The sequence below is a fragment of the Trachurus japonicus genome, chromosome 5, assembly GCF_045865225.1.
Source record: "Trachurus japonicus isolate A0001 chromosome 5, Traja_1.0".
NCBI lineage: Eukaryota > Metazoa > Chordata > Actinopteri > Carangiformes > Carangidae > Trachurus > Trachurus japonicus.
Genome location: NC_140911.1, coordinates 27,635,990 through 27,650,598, shown reverse-complemented (window position 1 = coordinate 27,650,598; position 14,609 = coordinate 27,635,990). Strand labels below are relative to the sequence as shown.

Below are 14,609 nucleotides of genomic sequence, written 5' to 3'. Positions count from 1 at the left end.
TAGGCTTGTGGCATGTGGCATGTGGCTGACCTGATCTCTAATGGTAAATTATTCCAGATAGTAGGACCATGGTAACTAAAAGCACCATTAGCTGATTGTAGAGGCGAGGAACAACAAGAAGACTGTTATTTGATGATCTCAGAGTTCTGGTGGGCGTATATTCATTGAACATGTCAGCAACATAAGTGGCTAAGACTAAAAAACAATAAGAAGTACTTTAAAATCAGTTCTTTGTTTTTTAAAGAGCCAGTACAGCGAGGTTAAAATAGGAGTAATATGTTCATACTTCTTACTTTTTGTTAAACTCTTTGAATGGGGTTTATATGAAGCCTGCTTTGTCAGTCTGGCAAAGAGTGTTTTGCAATAGTCAAGCCCGCTAGAGATAAAAGCATGAACCAGCTTTTCAGAGTCTGAAAAATTATTTTTTTTAAATATATTTTTTTGTTTTTCATACATTTATGAGGTGGTAAAAGGTCGTCCTGGTGATGTCAGCTTTATGTCTCTGAAAATTAAGATCTATATCTAAAATAACACCAAGGTTTTGTCCTCATTCAATTTTAAAAGTTGTTGCCATCCAGTTTTTTCACAGCAGATATGAACTGAATGAGGTCATGAAGCAGGCTGATGTGATAAGCAGTGACAGCTGATCTGCTTAAGAGTGATGAATGATAGATTTAAGTGGCAATGTATGAATTGAAGAGCAGGGGACCAAGGACTGACCCTTGTGGAACTCCATATTTCATGTCAGCATTGTCAGATTTACAGTGGCCAATCACAGCAGAGAAGGATCTGCCAGTCATGAACCGTACCTCCAAGGTACAAACATTTTTTGAGACGCTGAAGAAGAATTTTGTGGTCCACAGTGTCAAATTCTGCACTTAGGTCAAAAGTAGCAAAATAGAAACTTTGCAGTTATCTGTGTTAAAGGATAATTGCCGTTTTTTACAATCTGGACCTTACAGTATTTCTAGCATAAAATACTTTCATTTACTCACCAAGATAACTTTGGTGTCATTACAAGACGTTCCGACGAAATTAGATCCAGCCGAGAGCCGCGTATATCCGTATAATGCGAGAACACGGGGCAGCGCAATGCAGCCTCTAAATAACACATTACCTGCTGCAAAACTTGTTCATTTCACCAATATTTTGTTATGATACGCTGCTATTCCCCTCCGAGCCCGTGGTGGTATGTTATCAACATCCGGGGCTGTAGGTTGACCTACTGACCTCTGACCTGGATGATGTCATCTCTAAGCGCCACGCGGCGCGGCGTGTTGCTACCGCTAATGCTACGGTTCGTTTCTGCGTGTTTCTGACTTGTCAGAACAAAATGAGCAGCTGGATGAAGTTCAGCTTCCACAGACTTCCTCTCCGCAGCCTAGACTCACTAAAGCTCCGGCTAGTTGAGATAAAAATGGACCTGAATGATTATTATCAGAATGAGCCGGGCAGCGGTCGGAGATGACATCATCCAGGTCAGAGGTCAGTAGGTCAACACAACACTAGCCTATCATAACTAAATATTGGTGAAATGAACGAGTTTTGTGGCAGATAATGTGTTATTTAGAGGCTGCATTGCGCGGCCCCGTGTTCTCGCATTTTACGGCTATACGCGGCTCTGGGCTGGAGCTAATTTCGTCGGAACGACTTGTAATGACACCAAAGTTATCTGGGTGAGTAAATGATCGTATTTTATGCTAGAAATAAGGTCCAGATTGTAAAAAAAAACAAAAAACGGTAATTATCCTTTAATGTGAAGATTATCTACCACTCTGACCAGGGTAGTTTCTGTACTATGATGAGCTCTGAAACTTGACTGGTAGGCATCAAACAGATTATTATGAGACAGATATTAGTGTAGTTGTTTGTAAACAACAATCTTAGACATGGACACAAACTACTATTTATTATTAATGTAGATGGAGTGATGAAAGGTAGTGTACTGATTTGTGCATGTGGGCAGGAATTTCCCATTTTGTTTTTGTGACAATAAAATATTGTGGTTAAAACATTTGGACACTTATGGATATTCACAGTCATACAGCACTCGCTGGATGTTTAACCCCTCATGCTGTATTCATTGTCTGGAAGCTGCCAAACTCTGTATGGTTTATCTTTTGGGGACCATGGATGTCATGGCATTTATGAGAGATTTCCGTCAGATAAATTGTTGGAACAATCAGCAAAATACCGGTGTAGCTGTATAACTGGAGCTGTGCAGCTAACGTGTCTAAAAGAGCGCGATGAGTTTTATTGAGGTTTGGGAGAATATGAGAAACAAAAGGGCAGGATGTGGAGGACAGAGAGATTATAGAATGGGATGGTAAATATTAGGTGAGCTGTAATTTTCTGTGCGCGTGCGCGTGTGTGTGTGTTTCTATGAGAGAGAGAGAGAGATGGGGAGTGGAAAATGGATTGAGAGAGCCTGATGTAAATGGCTCAAAGGACAGCATCATTTTCACAAGAGTGCTTCAGAAGCAAAAGAGAACGAGACAAAGAGAGAGAGAGAGAGAGAGCAGCAGAGCGGGAGAGTGGACGGATGAGGTAAAAATTATCATGATGGCAGGAAATTACATCTGCGTTGTGTTGTTTTATTACTGCTGATTGCATTATCCTTTGATACTCGTGATTTAAAATGTTAAAGCATCTTCCTTCTTCCTATTTCCTGCAGCCAATCTTGAGCTTCACCCAGCAGAAGGATGGCCAAGGTCCATTACACCAGCCCACACTCTGAATACTCCTCCTGATTGCCTTTGATTGTCAGCACATATTGTGATACAGAATACACTGATTCTTAGCACAGAGTATGATTAGCCATGATTAGCTTTGTAACCTACCAATGGATGATATGCTGCTGTCATTATAATCAACAGGAAGAAAACGCAATGAATTGAAGTGAAGTGATAAAGGTGATGCAGGCTCAGGATCACAGGCAGAGGAGATGAAGTAAAGAGCCATACATCACGATTGTGTAACAGATAATGAAGAGTATAATCCAAAGGGCTAAAATGAACAAATCTGCCTTAGTGTTATTTATGAAATAAATAGTGTATTTGTATAGACAGGGAAACAAGGCTCCTACAGGCTACAGCTGTGATGCAGTGCGTTTTGTTTTGAGCTAAATTAGGGACACCTGCACTCTCAAACAGTTGATGCTATCTAAGGAGTGAAAAAATATATATTTTACAACCCTTATTTTATACTTAAGACTTTTATAATAACAATTACTGCATGACTAATTTAATTTAAACTCCTTTTATGTCTTCATTTTATTAAATAAGTAAAACTGAGTTTGCTCTGAGACCAAGATTTCATTACTGGAAATGATGTTTGCCTTCTAATCAAGATTAAATGCACCAACAACAGTTACCCCAACAGTATTCAACAGTGGCTATGCTGTGTTGACAAAACATTACCACCAGACAGTGGTAAGGATGGCTGCATGATCACAACGACACAACAGCTGTAATCCATCCATCCTAATCTTAATCCCCCCCCCCCTCCCTAATCTACTTAACACGTTCTATCTGGTTCATTTCATCCTCACATGTGGATGTGTTAATCACTTCTCTTCCATCTTGGAGGCAGCTTTATAGTTAGCACACAGAAACAGGAGTGATATCAGTCAGTCTTAGCAAGAAAGCAGATTATGTGCATTTATTACCAATACACATAGTACAAAGGAACTGAAATGTGTCTTAGAGTCTTTGGTTTTTATGTATTCAGTTGTTTTTTTCTTGTTGTTTATCATCACTATCATTAGTCGCTGTGGACTCACATACTAAACCAAGTTAACTGTGACACGTGCTCCGTCCACAGCCCTGGAGGTTATACCTCCTACATGGCAGAGGCTAATTGGATGAGTCCGTATTAATTAACACTCTATGACAAAAGGCCAATTAAAACCTTCAACTGTCCACACCCACACCCCACCCTGGAAGTGTTGTGTCCTCTGACAGCCTGCTGAAGCTCTGAGCCTCTCTGCCTGTTGTAATTATCCCTCTGTACTGCTCAGCTTTATCACTAGGCCACTTTAAATACACACAACGATGTTTGTTTGGAAGTTGTGTTTCGGGTGGAAGCATCACAAAGGAGAGCAGCAGCAAACATCCCCATTGGCTAATCCTGCTGTGAATGTAGCTCTTGTTTCACTTTCTAGTGTTGGATGACAAGATCAGAGCTTTCCCTTGTTTAATCTTTCAGATTAATTTGTTGACTGTATGCCGTTGTTGATGTTCCTTTGTTTGCTTTGGACTGGATTCAGAAACCCACTTCTCTAGTTAACAGTTTCAGCAGTGAAATCCTCCCAAGGTTTTTCATCTGTGAACTGAAATAAAGCAGGTGTTTACAGCACAGTCAGGATGTATTATAATCAAACACTTTATCTGTAGGGGTAGTCTTTGAGATTGGATTAGATCTGTGTTTCTAAAGATGCGTTTACATGCAGTGTTTTCCTCAATCTGATTGAAAACAATTGGATTAAATTAATCTTATTCGATCTGTATACATGAGTGCTAAATAAACCGATCCACATTTAATCTGCATATACATGACCCCAGCTGAGGCCGATTATATAGCTATTGCTGTCAGACTGACCGCCTGTGAGTGCTTTGAGACGGGGGCGGGGCTTACGGCAGCAGCCGCTGCTCATTGAAGACAGCAGTGATACGTGCTTTCACGTCCGAGTCTCCAAACCAGAAACATCTTTAACAACACCGGGGAAAGTCGTTAGATTTGTCTCTAGTCGCTTTTGACAAAAAAAAGTTGCCAGATTTAGCGAGAAAGTTGCCAAGTTGGCAACACTGCTTTGACTTTCCTATTTCCTATTTCCTGTTTCCTGTATGTCAATACGTGACTCCTACATACTAGGGCGTGCATGTGCAGAATGAATAATCCACTCTATCAACCGAATCCATGGCAGGAAGCTGATTATCAATCAGCGTAGACTACCTCTTTCAATCCGATCCAAAATTTAATCAGATCCGGGTGAATCGGATCCGGTAAGGTGTTTACATGAGAGACATTTTGAATCTGATTGACCTTTTAATCTGATTGTAAATAGGATTTTTGGACCCATGTAAAAACAACTTAAGAGGGACCGATATAAACATACATGGACTCAAATTCACAGGATTGAATTTACCATTGTCAGAGTACTCTGATTTTTACAGTTTTGGAGAGGTCATATTACTGACTCGCAACTGCAAAGGAGCAGCTCAACATTTGGTAAATATACATCCTTACATTATAACAGAGACTTTGAAGCAACTCTCATGGCTCCTGTTAGTGGGTGGATATATCAGGCAGCAGGTGAACATGTTGTTCTCAGAGTTGATGTGTTAGAAGCAGGAAAAATGTTCAGGTTAAGGATCTGATCCAGTTCTCCAAGGACGACTGGGTCTCTCTCTTGTGGGCTGTTCCCGGTCTGCAGTGGTCAGGATCTATCTGGTCTAAGGAAGGAAGAGTGGTGAAGCGGCCACAGGCTCATTGATACACATGGGGAGAGAAGGCTGGCCCGTGTGCTCCCATCCAACCAGCTACTGTTGCTCAGACTGCTGATAGAAAGCTGTCACAACACACAGTGCAGCAGTTTGTTGTGTATTTGGCAGCAAAAGGGACCAACACAATATTAGACAGGTGGTCACAATGTTAGGCCTGATCGGTGTAAAGTAATAGGACTGTAAAGAACTTTATGTTGTGTCATGAAATCTCTCATGTTGGTTTCCTTCTGCTTAGATTCTAGGATGAACTAGAGAAAAGGCCCAGACTGGTCAGCTTTAATGGACATGAACGCCCTCAAACACATTTACAGCAGAGAGCCATTGTTTCTTCTCTAATGGTGGTGGTGGAGCACAGAAGCAAAGCAATGAAAAACACACAGCACTTTATGGCTGCCCTTTGTGGACGAAACACATCAACTACAACTACAATAGTGCTGCAGCACATTGTGTAAGCTGCTGGTTTTACTGGACCAAAGTTACATCAAGCTATTAATCACTTGGAATCACTCCCAGAATTTACTGTGGTGTTGTTACTACTTGAAGGCTTTGATCCCCTTTGCTGCACAAAGTCGCCACATGAAACTTTGATACCAGCACCCACATGATATACATACTAGTACTACACAAATACATACACATACAGTATATTAACATCAGTCTTTCAGCTTTGTGGTTCCCACTGCCACTCCTAAAGTTAGAAATGATATAAAATCAGTTTTCCTTGTGATGTCATTTTGTTGCCATGGAAAGTATGTGCATAACCCAGGCTGTCATGGAAACAAATGAGTGCAGGTCTATGAGAAAAGTTATGTCAAAGATGTAGCCTACTTTGAAATTCTGACAAAACCCATAGGGTGTTGTTTACTATGACTTTGACAGTAGTGATGAAATGTCCCACAGTTTATATGACAAATGACAGAGCTGCTGATGCTTTTTACAATAAAGTACAAAATCACCGCTGAACCACAACAGCTGGTTTAGAAAGTCTGTAAATACTTGATAATAATTGTGCTTTTGGTCAGCATGCAGTGTTTAACCCAAATATTATAGAACAAATAATTCCTGAATATCCACCTATCTGAAGATCACTGCAGCCAGTACTTTACGTGCATTCTCCTCTTTGACTGTGTGTTTACAAGCAGCACTCAGACAGACAGGAGCATCCATTAGAGTCCACTTTGAAACACACTGGTGAAACCACACATTTTCACCGATGGAAATGTGTGGAACTTGTGAGAGAAGCTGAGGGATGATTACATTAATGGATCAAAGCAGAGTCACTAAGGTATTTATATTTGAACTTGTCTACTTGCTCATGAAGAAGTGCATGCTTAAAGCAGTTTGTGGACCATTTTTCAGAAATATTTCAAAAACAACTTAATGGATCGTCAGTTTGTGCCCCAGCCAAACACTGCCAGGCATCTGTGCTGATACTCCTGCATGGCTGCCTCTCCAAACAGGCACTGGTCTGTATCTACTCCAGATAAAACACTGGCTATTGGTAAGAACCTCCTACAACTTCACTTTAAATAATCCAAACTGCCTCTTCAACTGTTCGTGTAGTGCAGTCTTTATCAGAATTTCTTTTTGTCCGATGTTACTTTTTTTTTAACACCAGCAAATGTGCATTGTCAGGTTTTTTCCATTGGCTCAGTCCTGCAGTGGTTTCCTACAACTGTCAAATCCAAAGGCAAAACCTTAACCTCCACCCCCCTCCCCAAAATAAGAGCTCATGTTAGCAGGCTAATGTTAGCACTTCTGTGAGGCCACACTTGAGCTGTACACTAAACTGGAAACACAGCCTAGTCTTACTGATACTCACTCACCCTAGCCCGAAAACAAATACATTTTAAAGGATAACTTCATGTGGCAAGGTGAAGAGGGCTCGGGCGGGGATTGAACCCATACCTCCCGGGTAAAAGAGTCATGCACGCTTACCAGTCACCCAAAGGGACATCCCCTTGGCCAAGTAGCCAGGGCACATGATCAATTGGAGGCATAGTGACAGGAACCTCAACTGTCACATTTACTTCTACTGAAGTCATATTGACCAAGAAGCTGAATTATTACTTTTGTAGAATGTTGTGATTTGATCTTTAGAAGGTTGAATACTGAACAATTGTCTCCAGTTCGTAAATGCAGGAATATAACTTAAAAGGGTGCCAATACTACTAACCACTGACCCAGTGCTCCGATCGATTCTAATTATCAGCCACTTAAAAATGGAAAACAAAAATGATCGACCTACAGTCAGACAGTCGTATCCAGCTTGTTTCTTCTCTGTCTGCAGACGAGTGCAGCATATTAAACCTCAGCTACATTTCAGCCTCTTTACAACAAACAGTACACAGAGGACTTCAAAGTGTAGAGTCACCCTGAATCCCCCAGTGAGGAGATAACTTACTGTATGCCAGTAGCACTGCAGGTCTGGATGGTAAATGCCAGAGCCAAGTCGGATTTCTGTTTGAGCTGCACAGTTTTATTGAAGTGACCTTGTCTGACTCTGTCGCAAAGATAAACATGAAACTCTGTGGGACAACACAAGGCTTGAAGCATTGTTCAAAGCCTAACTACAGAACTATATTGAACAATTAAAAGTTCTCACTTTTAATTCAACTTTTTAAAGTCTTATTACGAACATTTGAACACTTACTGACAACTAACTGACTGACTGTAGGACTCCCACAGCTGGGGATACATGTTGTACATGGTAGAATATGATGGAGGTCATGATAGTGGAGCTACTGAACCAGACTAAGAAACCATTTAAAGGCTCAGGAAACCTTTGCATGTGTTTGCTTGAAAGACATTAAATCCTGGATGTCCTCTAACTTCTTGCTACTGAATTCAGATAAAACTGAGGTCATCGTGTTTGGGCCTAAACACCTCAGGGACACTTTTTCCAAATGGATTCCTACTCTAGATGGGATCACCCTGGCTCAAGTACAACTGTGGGGAACCTTGGAGTCATTTTTGACCAGGACCTTTCCTTCAGCTCCCATAAAACGTGTGACTATAAGACTGCCTTCTTTCTCCTCTCCTCTCATTCGCACATTTCTGACTTGTAATTTTCTGTTGTACTTTGTAGTTTGGTCTTGGTGTCTGTCCCTCTCTCTGTGTTTCCACAGATCCACTGGAGCTCCATCTCTCTGCACCAACCGCTGCCTGTTTTCTTGTCTGTTTACAACATCTATGTCACGTCTGCCCATCCTGGGTGAGGAATCCCTCCCCTGTTGCTCACCATGAGGTTTCTCCAATTTTTCCCTGTTAAAAGGGTTTCCGGGAATTGTTCCTCAGTGGATGTGAAGGTCTAAGGACAGAGGATGTTGTTATGATGCCATGTAAACCCCTTTGAGACAAACTGTTTGTAAAATCGCCTTGCCTTGCCTTGTTTGGAGTTAATCAGCTGATTAGAGTGTGACACCATTAAGTTACAATAATGAACTTTTTCACTGTATTCTCATTGTTTTAGACGTTTATCCAAAAGCTTTCAAAGTGCTAGCTAACTCTCAAATAAATCTTAAATCTTTCCTGAAAAAAATCAGCCTGGATGCTCCTGTAATATAATTGGTATGTGCAACTACGTATATTATAGGTTTATTGAAGTATCAATCATCACTGCACCAGAAGTGCTCCAGTTTGGGTTCTAAATAACATAGCCTACACATGGACATGTGATGAAGCAACTGCTGGATCTCAGTGCTGCTTTTCACCACAGGCCGTTCCATAGACTGGAAAATTGGGTTGGAGCAGGTCTTAGATTTGTTAAAGTTGAGGGACTAAAAGAGTCCAGATGACTCCCTAACCTTGAGAGCACCTGAAGGTCTGAGTTTCTGTCCATTCCATCCTCGATTATTTACATACACCTTAAAACCATGGGCCACAGATCCCTAAATCCAATTTTTGTCATTACAGTAGTCCGAATTATCAGAAGTGAGCTGCAAACTGTAGAGCAACAAGATTTGCAGCACTTCTCTCCACAAGTATATCAAATAAATATAAAATGTGACCTTTGCAGACAAGGACAAAAAATACACAAATGAGGCTGATGTAAATTAGGTTGGGTTTTGGTCCCATACACTACATGAAGACTTGTAATCATTTTAGGTATGTCTTACTGTAATCTATTTATAGTGCACTTTGCATTACCTCTGTGTATGACATCTGCTAAACCTCCCTTGCCTAGCCTGTCTCTAATCTTTCAAGCCTTTATAAACAGGTCACAACACAAAAAAGACAGTGTGAAAAAGTCATCTTTTTATTGATGGAAGGTCAGTAAATACTAATGTAAAATGAGTAGATTATTTAAAAAAAAAAATCCTTGATTGACTGCCATAATCCTTCCAATAAATTATTTCAGGGTGTGATGCATAACCTAGAACGAACTCAACTTTTTTGTACAGTCCGTAACAGTGGTACCAGCACGGACTCATTAACATGAAGACAAACCTTACAATAAATGGAGGATAAATTATAGGACTACACAAATAAATATATTTAAATAAAAAATAAATTCATGATGGCACAGGTTAAGGAACATTGCTGCTCATAAAATCTGATCTAAGGCTTTCTTCAGACAAATAAACCCTTCATATCTGAACACTTAATTACAGAGCAAGGACACACTGGTATGGTAAAAAAAAGTGTGTAAGCGTGTGTGTGCGTGCGTGTGTTTTATTCATTTAAATAACCTGACACCCAAGAGGCAGTGGAATGACTTCCTGCTGCCTCCTTTACACCTGGCTCCACTAAACAGCTATTACTTTGTCACACGTCAACACCTGTTGCTTTCACAATGAAAAGTGTGTTTTATGGCACAATATGATCTCAAAGATCCATTAAAATGAAAAACATGTTTCATGTAGACCCCCCCCCCCCACAAGACAAGACTGCTAGTGATGCTACATCAGATAAACCTGTTCGAGAACAAATATCATTGCCCATTTAAATCATCTAACAGACCATATTAGTCCTTGTATGATGCTTTTTATCAAACAGCGTCATCCATCCTATTTTCCAGAGTGTTTCAATGCCCCAGAAAACTGAGCCCAACCCAACAAGTTAACAGATCACCGAACAAGAGGCTTGCTATTATGTTTGACTTTTTGCTAAACTTCTAATGAGCAACCACAGATAACTTCACAGCAATACATTTCAGAATATTCCACATGTAACATACAGTAGCTGTGGCACACAGATATTTGTTTAATACACAAAATCTCACTGGATTGTGCCTTCATAAACCTGTTTGTGATGTGTTACTCACCTCAAACTATACCCTGGTCAAAAAAAGACTTTGTATAAAAATCTACATCTATCATTTTTTCCATAAAGAGTAAAGTGGTAATTATTTTTCTGTTCTGTCCCAGGATGCAATTTGTACACTCAAATATAAATATAATGAGTGCAGAATATTTTTGGTAAACTTGTTTTGATTTTTCAATAGGTTAAAGTACGAAGACACCACTCTATGAATCACAGGAAATTAGACTGTTTCTACTCCGAAAGCCAAATAATGATGGAAATTGCTATAATAATCTCAACTGAAGCACTATCTTTTTTTTGTACTTGTAACAAATCACAGCATGACTGACATCTCTGAGAGTTAAATGAGTGGATCGATACCACTCTCACAGAAGTACAAGGGAAAATGCAATCAGCTTAGCTAAGTTTCAAGACAACAAGAAAGGAGAAATAAAAAGGGGGAGCAACCAGCTTGGATATTTTCAAAGCCAACAAAGTCCACCACACAGCACCACTACAGCTCACTGATGACCACGTTTGTTTAATCCAAACACAACCCAAAGTGTAAAACTGAGCTTTGTCATTTTCCAGTCATGCAGAGACTGTTTACATGAACACCCACAAAATCACAATGTGTTACATTTCTGTCTGATTAAATGAAGGTGACTTAAGGCAGGTGTTAAATAGTGAATTTAAAGGTATACTTCAACATTTTGGCAAACTGGCCCTGTTAGGAGTAGGTTCGTTACCTTTAATTGTCGGTGCAAGCTATTTTTAGATCGGCGGGGCAGAGACACAAGCTATCACTGGAGGCATACAGTATGGTATTTCTGGCTTTCCCATCATCAAACTCATCAAATACACAATCCAACAACTCCAAAACACTCTTGTGGACAAGTTGTGACCTGCACATTCACCACGCTATAAGATAATAACGGAAGGTTACGAGACAGAGTTGTTTTCGAGCAAGTGTTTGCTTCAGGTGTTGTAATGTTACATAATACGTTATTATTTCATAGCGTGGCGAATGTGTAGGTCACAACTTGTCCACCAGAGTATTTTGGAGTTGTTGGATTGTGTATTTAGTTTGATGAGGGAAATGTGGAAATACCGTGCAGCTCGCGTCTCTGCCCTGCTGATCTAAAAACAGCTTGCACAATTAAAGGTAATGAACTTACTCCTAAAACTATAGGGATTATAGCAATAGGCGGATTTGCCAAAAATTTTTGAAATATCCCTTTAATAGGTGCTGGTTGGCATATTTTTGAAGTTTGGTCAGAGTCTGGCTAGCTGTTCCCACCTACTTCCAATCTTTATGCTAAGCTAGGCTAACTCTCTGCTAGTTGTAGACTCTCACCAATAAAATATGAGTTTCAAAAAAAGTTTCGTAACAACCAGCCATCTGTTGGATTTGACATTTCTCTGACAAATGAAAACCCATCTCCAGTTGTAGATTCATGAAGGACTATTGTATCAAATTGCATCATATTCTTTGATCTTCCTTCCTTATAACTGTACTACCCCTGGGTCCTCCACTACACTACTCTAACTTTCTGATCCGTCCTGACCATTAAGTTGCGTCCCTCTGCGCCTGCTGCTCCGTCCTGATCAGACCCAGGCGTGGACGCTGCCCACCCAGTCCAGGACCTGGCCTCTGTACCGAGCACGTGAGATGGGCTGAATGAGAAGCAGGAGACGAAACCTTCGCAGGAGCCCGCAGAAGACCGCGGCTGCCACCACCACGAGTGGCGACATCATCACAAAGCCCAGGATAATGAGGGCGGAGCAGCTGTTGTCGTCAAGGTAACGACAGATAGCCGATGGGGCGTCAAGGACCTGCAAGGACAAAGACGTGTGAGGTAAATAATGTGAATTAATGGATGTTTTGGCTTCAGCAGGTGTTGGTTAGGTGTTAGGTATGATCAGCTCCTGCATGTGTGTTTGCTTGAGGTGCAGATGTGGGGATGTGTGGGTAGTGGGGTGTGACAGAGTTTGTCCCAGTCTCCCTCTACAGTTCAGATAAGAAGTAGCTCAGAGCTGTCACTAACCCTCTGAGCTGTCAATCACCTGAGACAGAGGAGGGAGGGAGGAAGAGCCAGAAAAAGATCAAAAAAGAAGCGGGAAGAGAAGAAAACAATAAGTGGATAATGAGAGAAAGTGGAAGGGGTGAGATCAGAGTCTTAAGCCTCACAATTTCCTTTTGTAAGCCCTAGCAGCAGACACACACATGCAAACACACACACACACACATACACACAACAGCAACAAGCACACTGTGCTTCCACTCAGTGCATCTTCCTCCTCATCAGCTGTCAAGGTGTCTGTGCACAGCCACAGCTGGCGCCTGCAACAAATCAGAATATGTTCAGTCTGTCTCCACAATAGGAAGAACTCCCTGATGCACATTGTCTGCAGTTGTTTGCTCTGAACTGACATTTGCTCTTCCATAATCATGATCATAGTCTTGCTGCACCTCTTTCTGACCTGTCAGGTGATGCCAGGTACACGGCTGTAGCATGACTTGACATGACAGCTACACTCCGCACCTCATTACTGGAAACACTGTCTGACAAGCTTCAACATATAAGTTTAGTCATCATCTTCTTGGATGGGTTTGCTGTTTAGAATAAAAAGTAATAGGCACTAACTTGAAAAACAGCAGAACAAAGTGAAGGAGTTACAGTATGTTCCCTCAAGGCTCAGACTGTCTGGATTGATCTTCACATCCTCCAAAAATAACAGCGGCTTTACTGTCTACACTTTAAGGTGAGTAAAAGGAGGGAGTGATGCAGATTCTTCTTTGTAAATAATTTGTTGTCATACCACCGTGTTGGGCCAGAGGACTCTCATATGTGCGTTGACTAATTTCTGTGCCACTTAGACGCAGTGAACATGATCATGTTATGTCATTGTTGTGTTTACAGTTTGTTAAAGGGATATTCAATATTTTGGCAAATTTGCCTATTGTCATAATCCCTGTAGTCTTAGGAGTAAGTTCATTACCTTCAATTATCTGTGCAAGCTGTTTTTAGATCGGCGGGACAGAGACGTGAGCTCTGTACAGCGCGCTGTATTTCCACCGTTTTTGAGGCAAATGCGTAGCCGGAACTACATTCCAGACACGGCTGCTAGGCGGACTGACTTCAAAAGTACAAGTAGTTCCGAGTATTGGCTTCATGTGTTGTAATGTAATTATACCTCATTATCTCATAGCGTGGTGAATGTGCAGGTCACAACTTGTCCATGTGTTTTGGAGTTGTTGTTGGATTGTGTATTTAATTTGATGAGGGAAACGTGGAAATGTGGCACATAGGTGAATGGGCCAAAATGTTGAAATATCCCTTTTACTTAAAATGGCAAACGTGTTAGCAAACAGCTGAACAGAAATAAAGAGGAGAGAGGAAAACCAGATGCAACGACATACATGTATGTGAATATTTACATTTGTGTGTGTGTAGCTGTTATCATGACTGCACTCCCATTGAGACAGCTGCTACTATAACAGGAGGCAAGATTAACTCTGACTGAAAATTGTAATAAAACTAAACAACTCACCCTTGAATGACAAAGGAAGCCGGCGTAGAGCAGCAGTATTGCAGGCAGCAGCACCACAGAGAAGACCAGGACCAGGACCAGAGCACAGACCAGCAGGATGCACAGGTTCCACAGGATGAGAGCCGCCCCGCAGGCCACGCAGCCCAACCTGCCCCTGCGGCTGCCCCATGCACTGCCCCCGCTGTGGGCCATGGGAGGGGGCAGCATCTTCACCCCCTCACCCATCCAGAATTCCTCCTCTTTCTCCTCCTCCCCTGAGCCACTGTCATCCAGATCCACGTCTATGCCACACATCCTGGAAAACAG

At 41.3% G+C, this 14,609-nt stretch overlaps 1 protein-coding gene across 1 annotated transcript; it reads right to left on the bottom strand.

The window, feature by feature from the left end:
- Positions 1 to 12,314: 12,314 nt before the first annotated feature.
- Positions 12,315 to 14,609, bottom strand: tmem88bl (transmembrane protein 88b-like). The gene is made up of 2 exons (XM_085778079.1): positions 14,304 to 14,609; positions 12,315 to 12,584 (listed from the first exon to the last, which is right to left on the bottom strand). Exons 1-2 carry the CDS (start codon positions 14,595 to 14,597, stop codon positions 12,357 to 12,359), a joined length of 522 nt encoding a protein of 173 aa, XP_085634205.1. The 5' UTR covers positions 14,598 to 14,609; the 3' UTR covers positions 12,315 to 12,356.

What these genes read in the sequence shown, in the direction of transcription:
- tmem88bl (XM_085778079.1), bottom strand. Translation starts at nt 14,597, where the DNA reads ATGTGTGGCATAGACGTGGATCTGGATGACAGTGGCTCAGGGGAGGAG. An exon ending in GCTTCCTTTGTCATTCAAGG is followed by an intron (nt 12,585 to 14,303) that starts GTGAGTTGTTTA and finishes TTGTCCTTGCAG; the next exon opens with GTCCTTGACGCCCCATCGGC.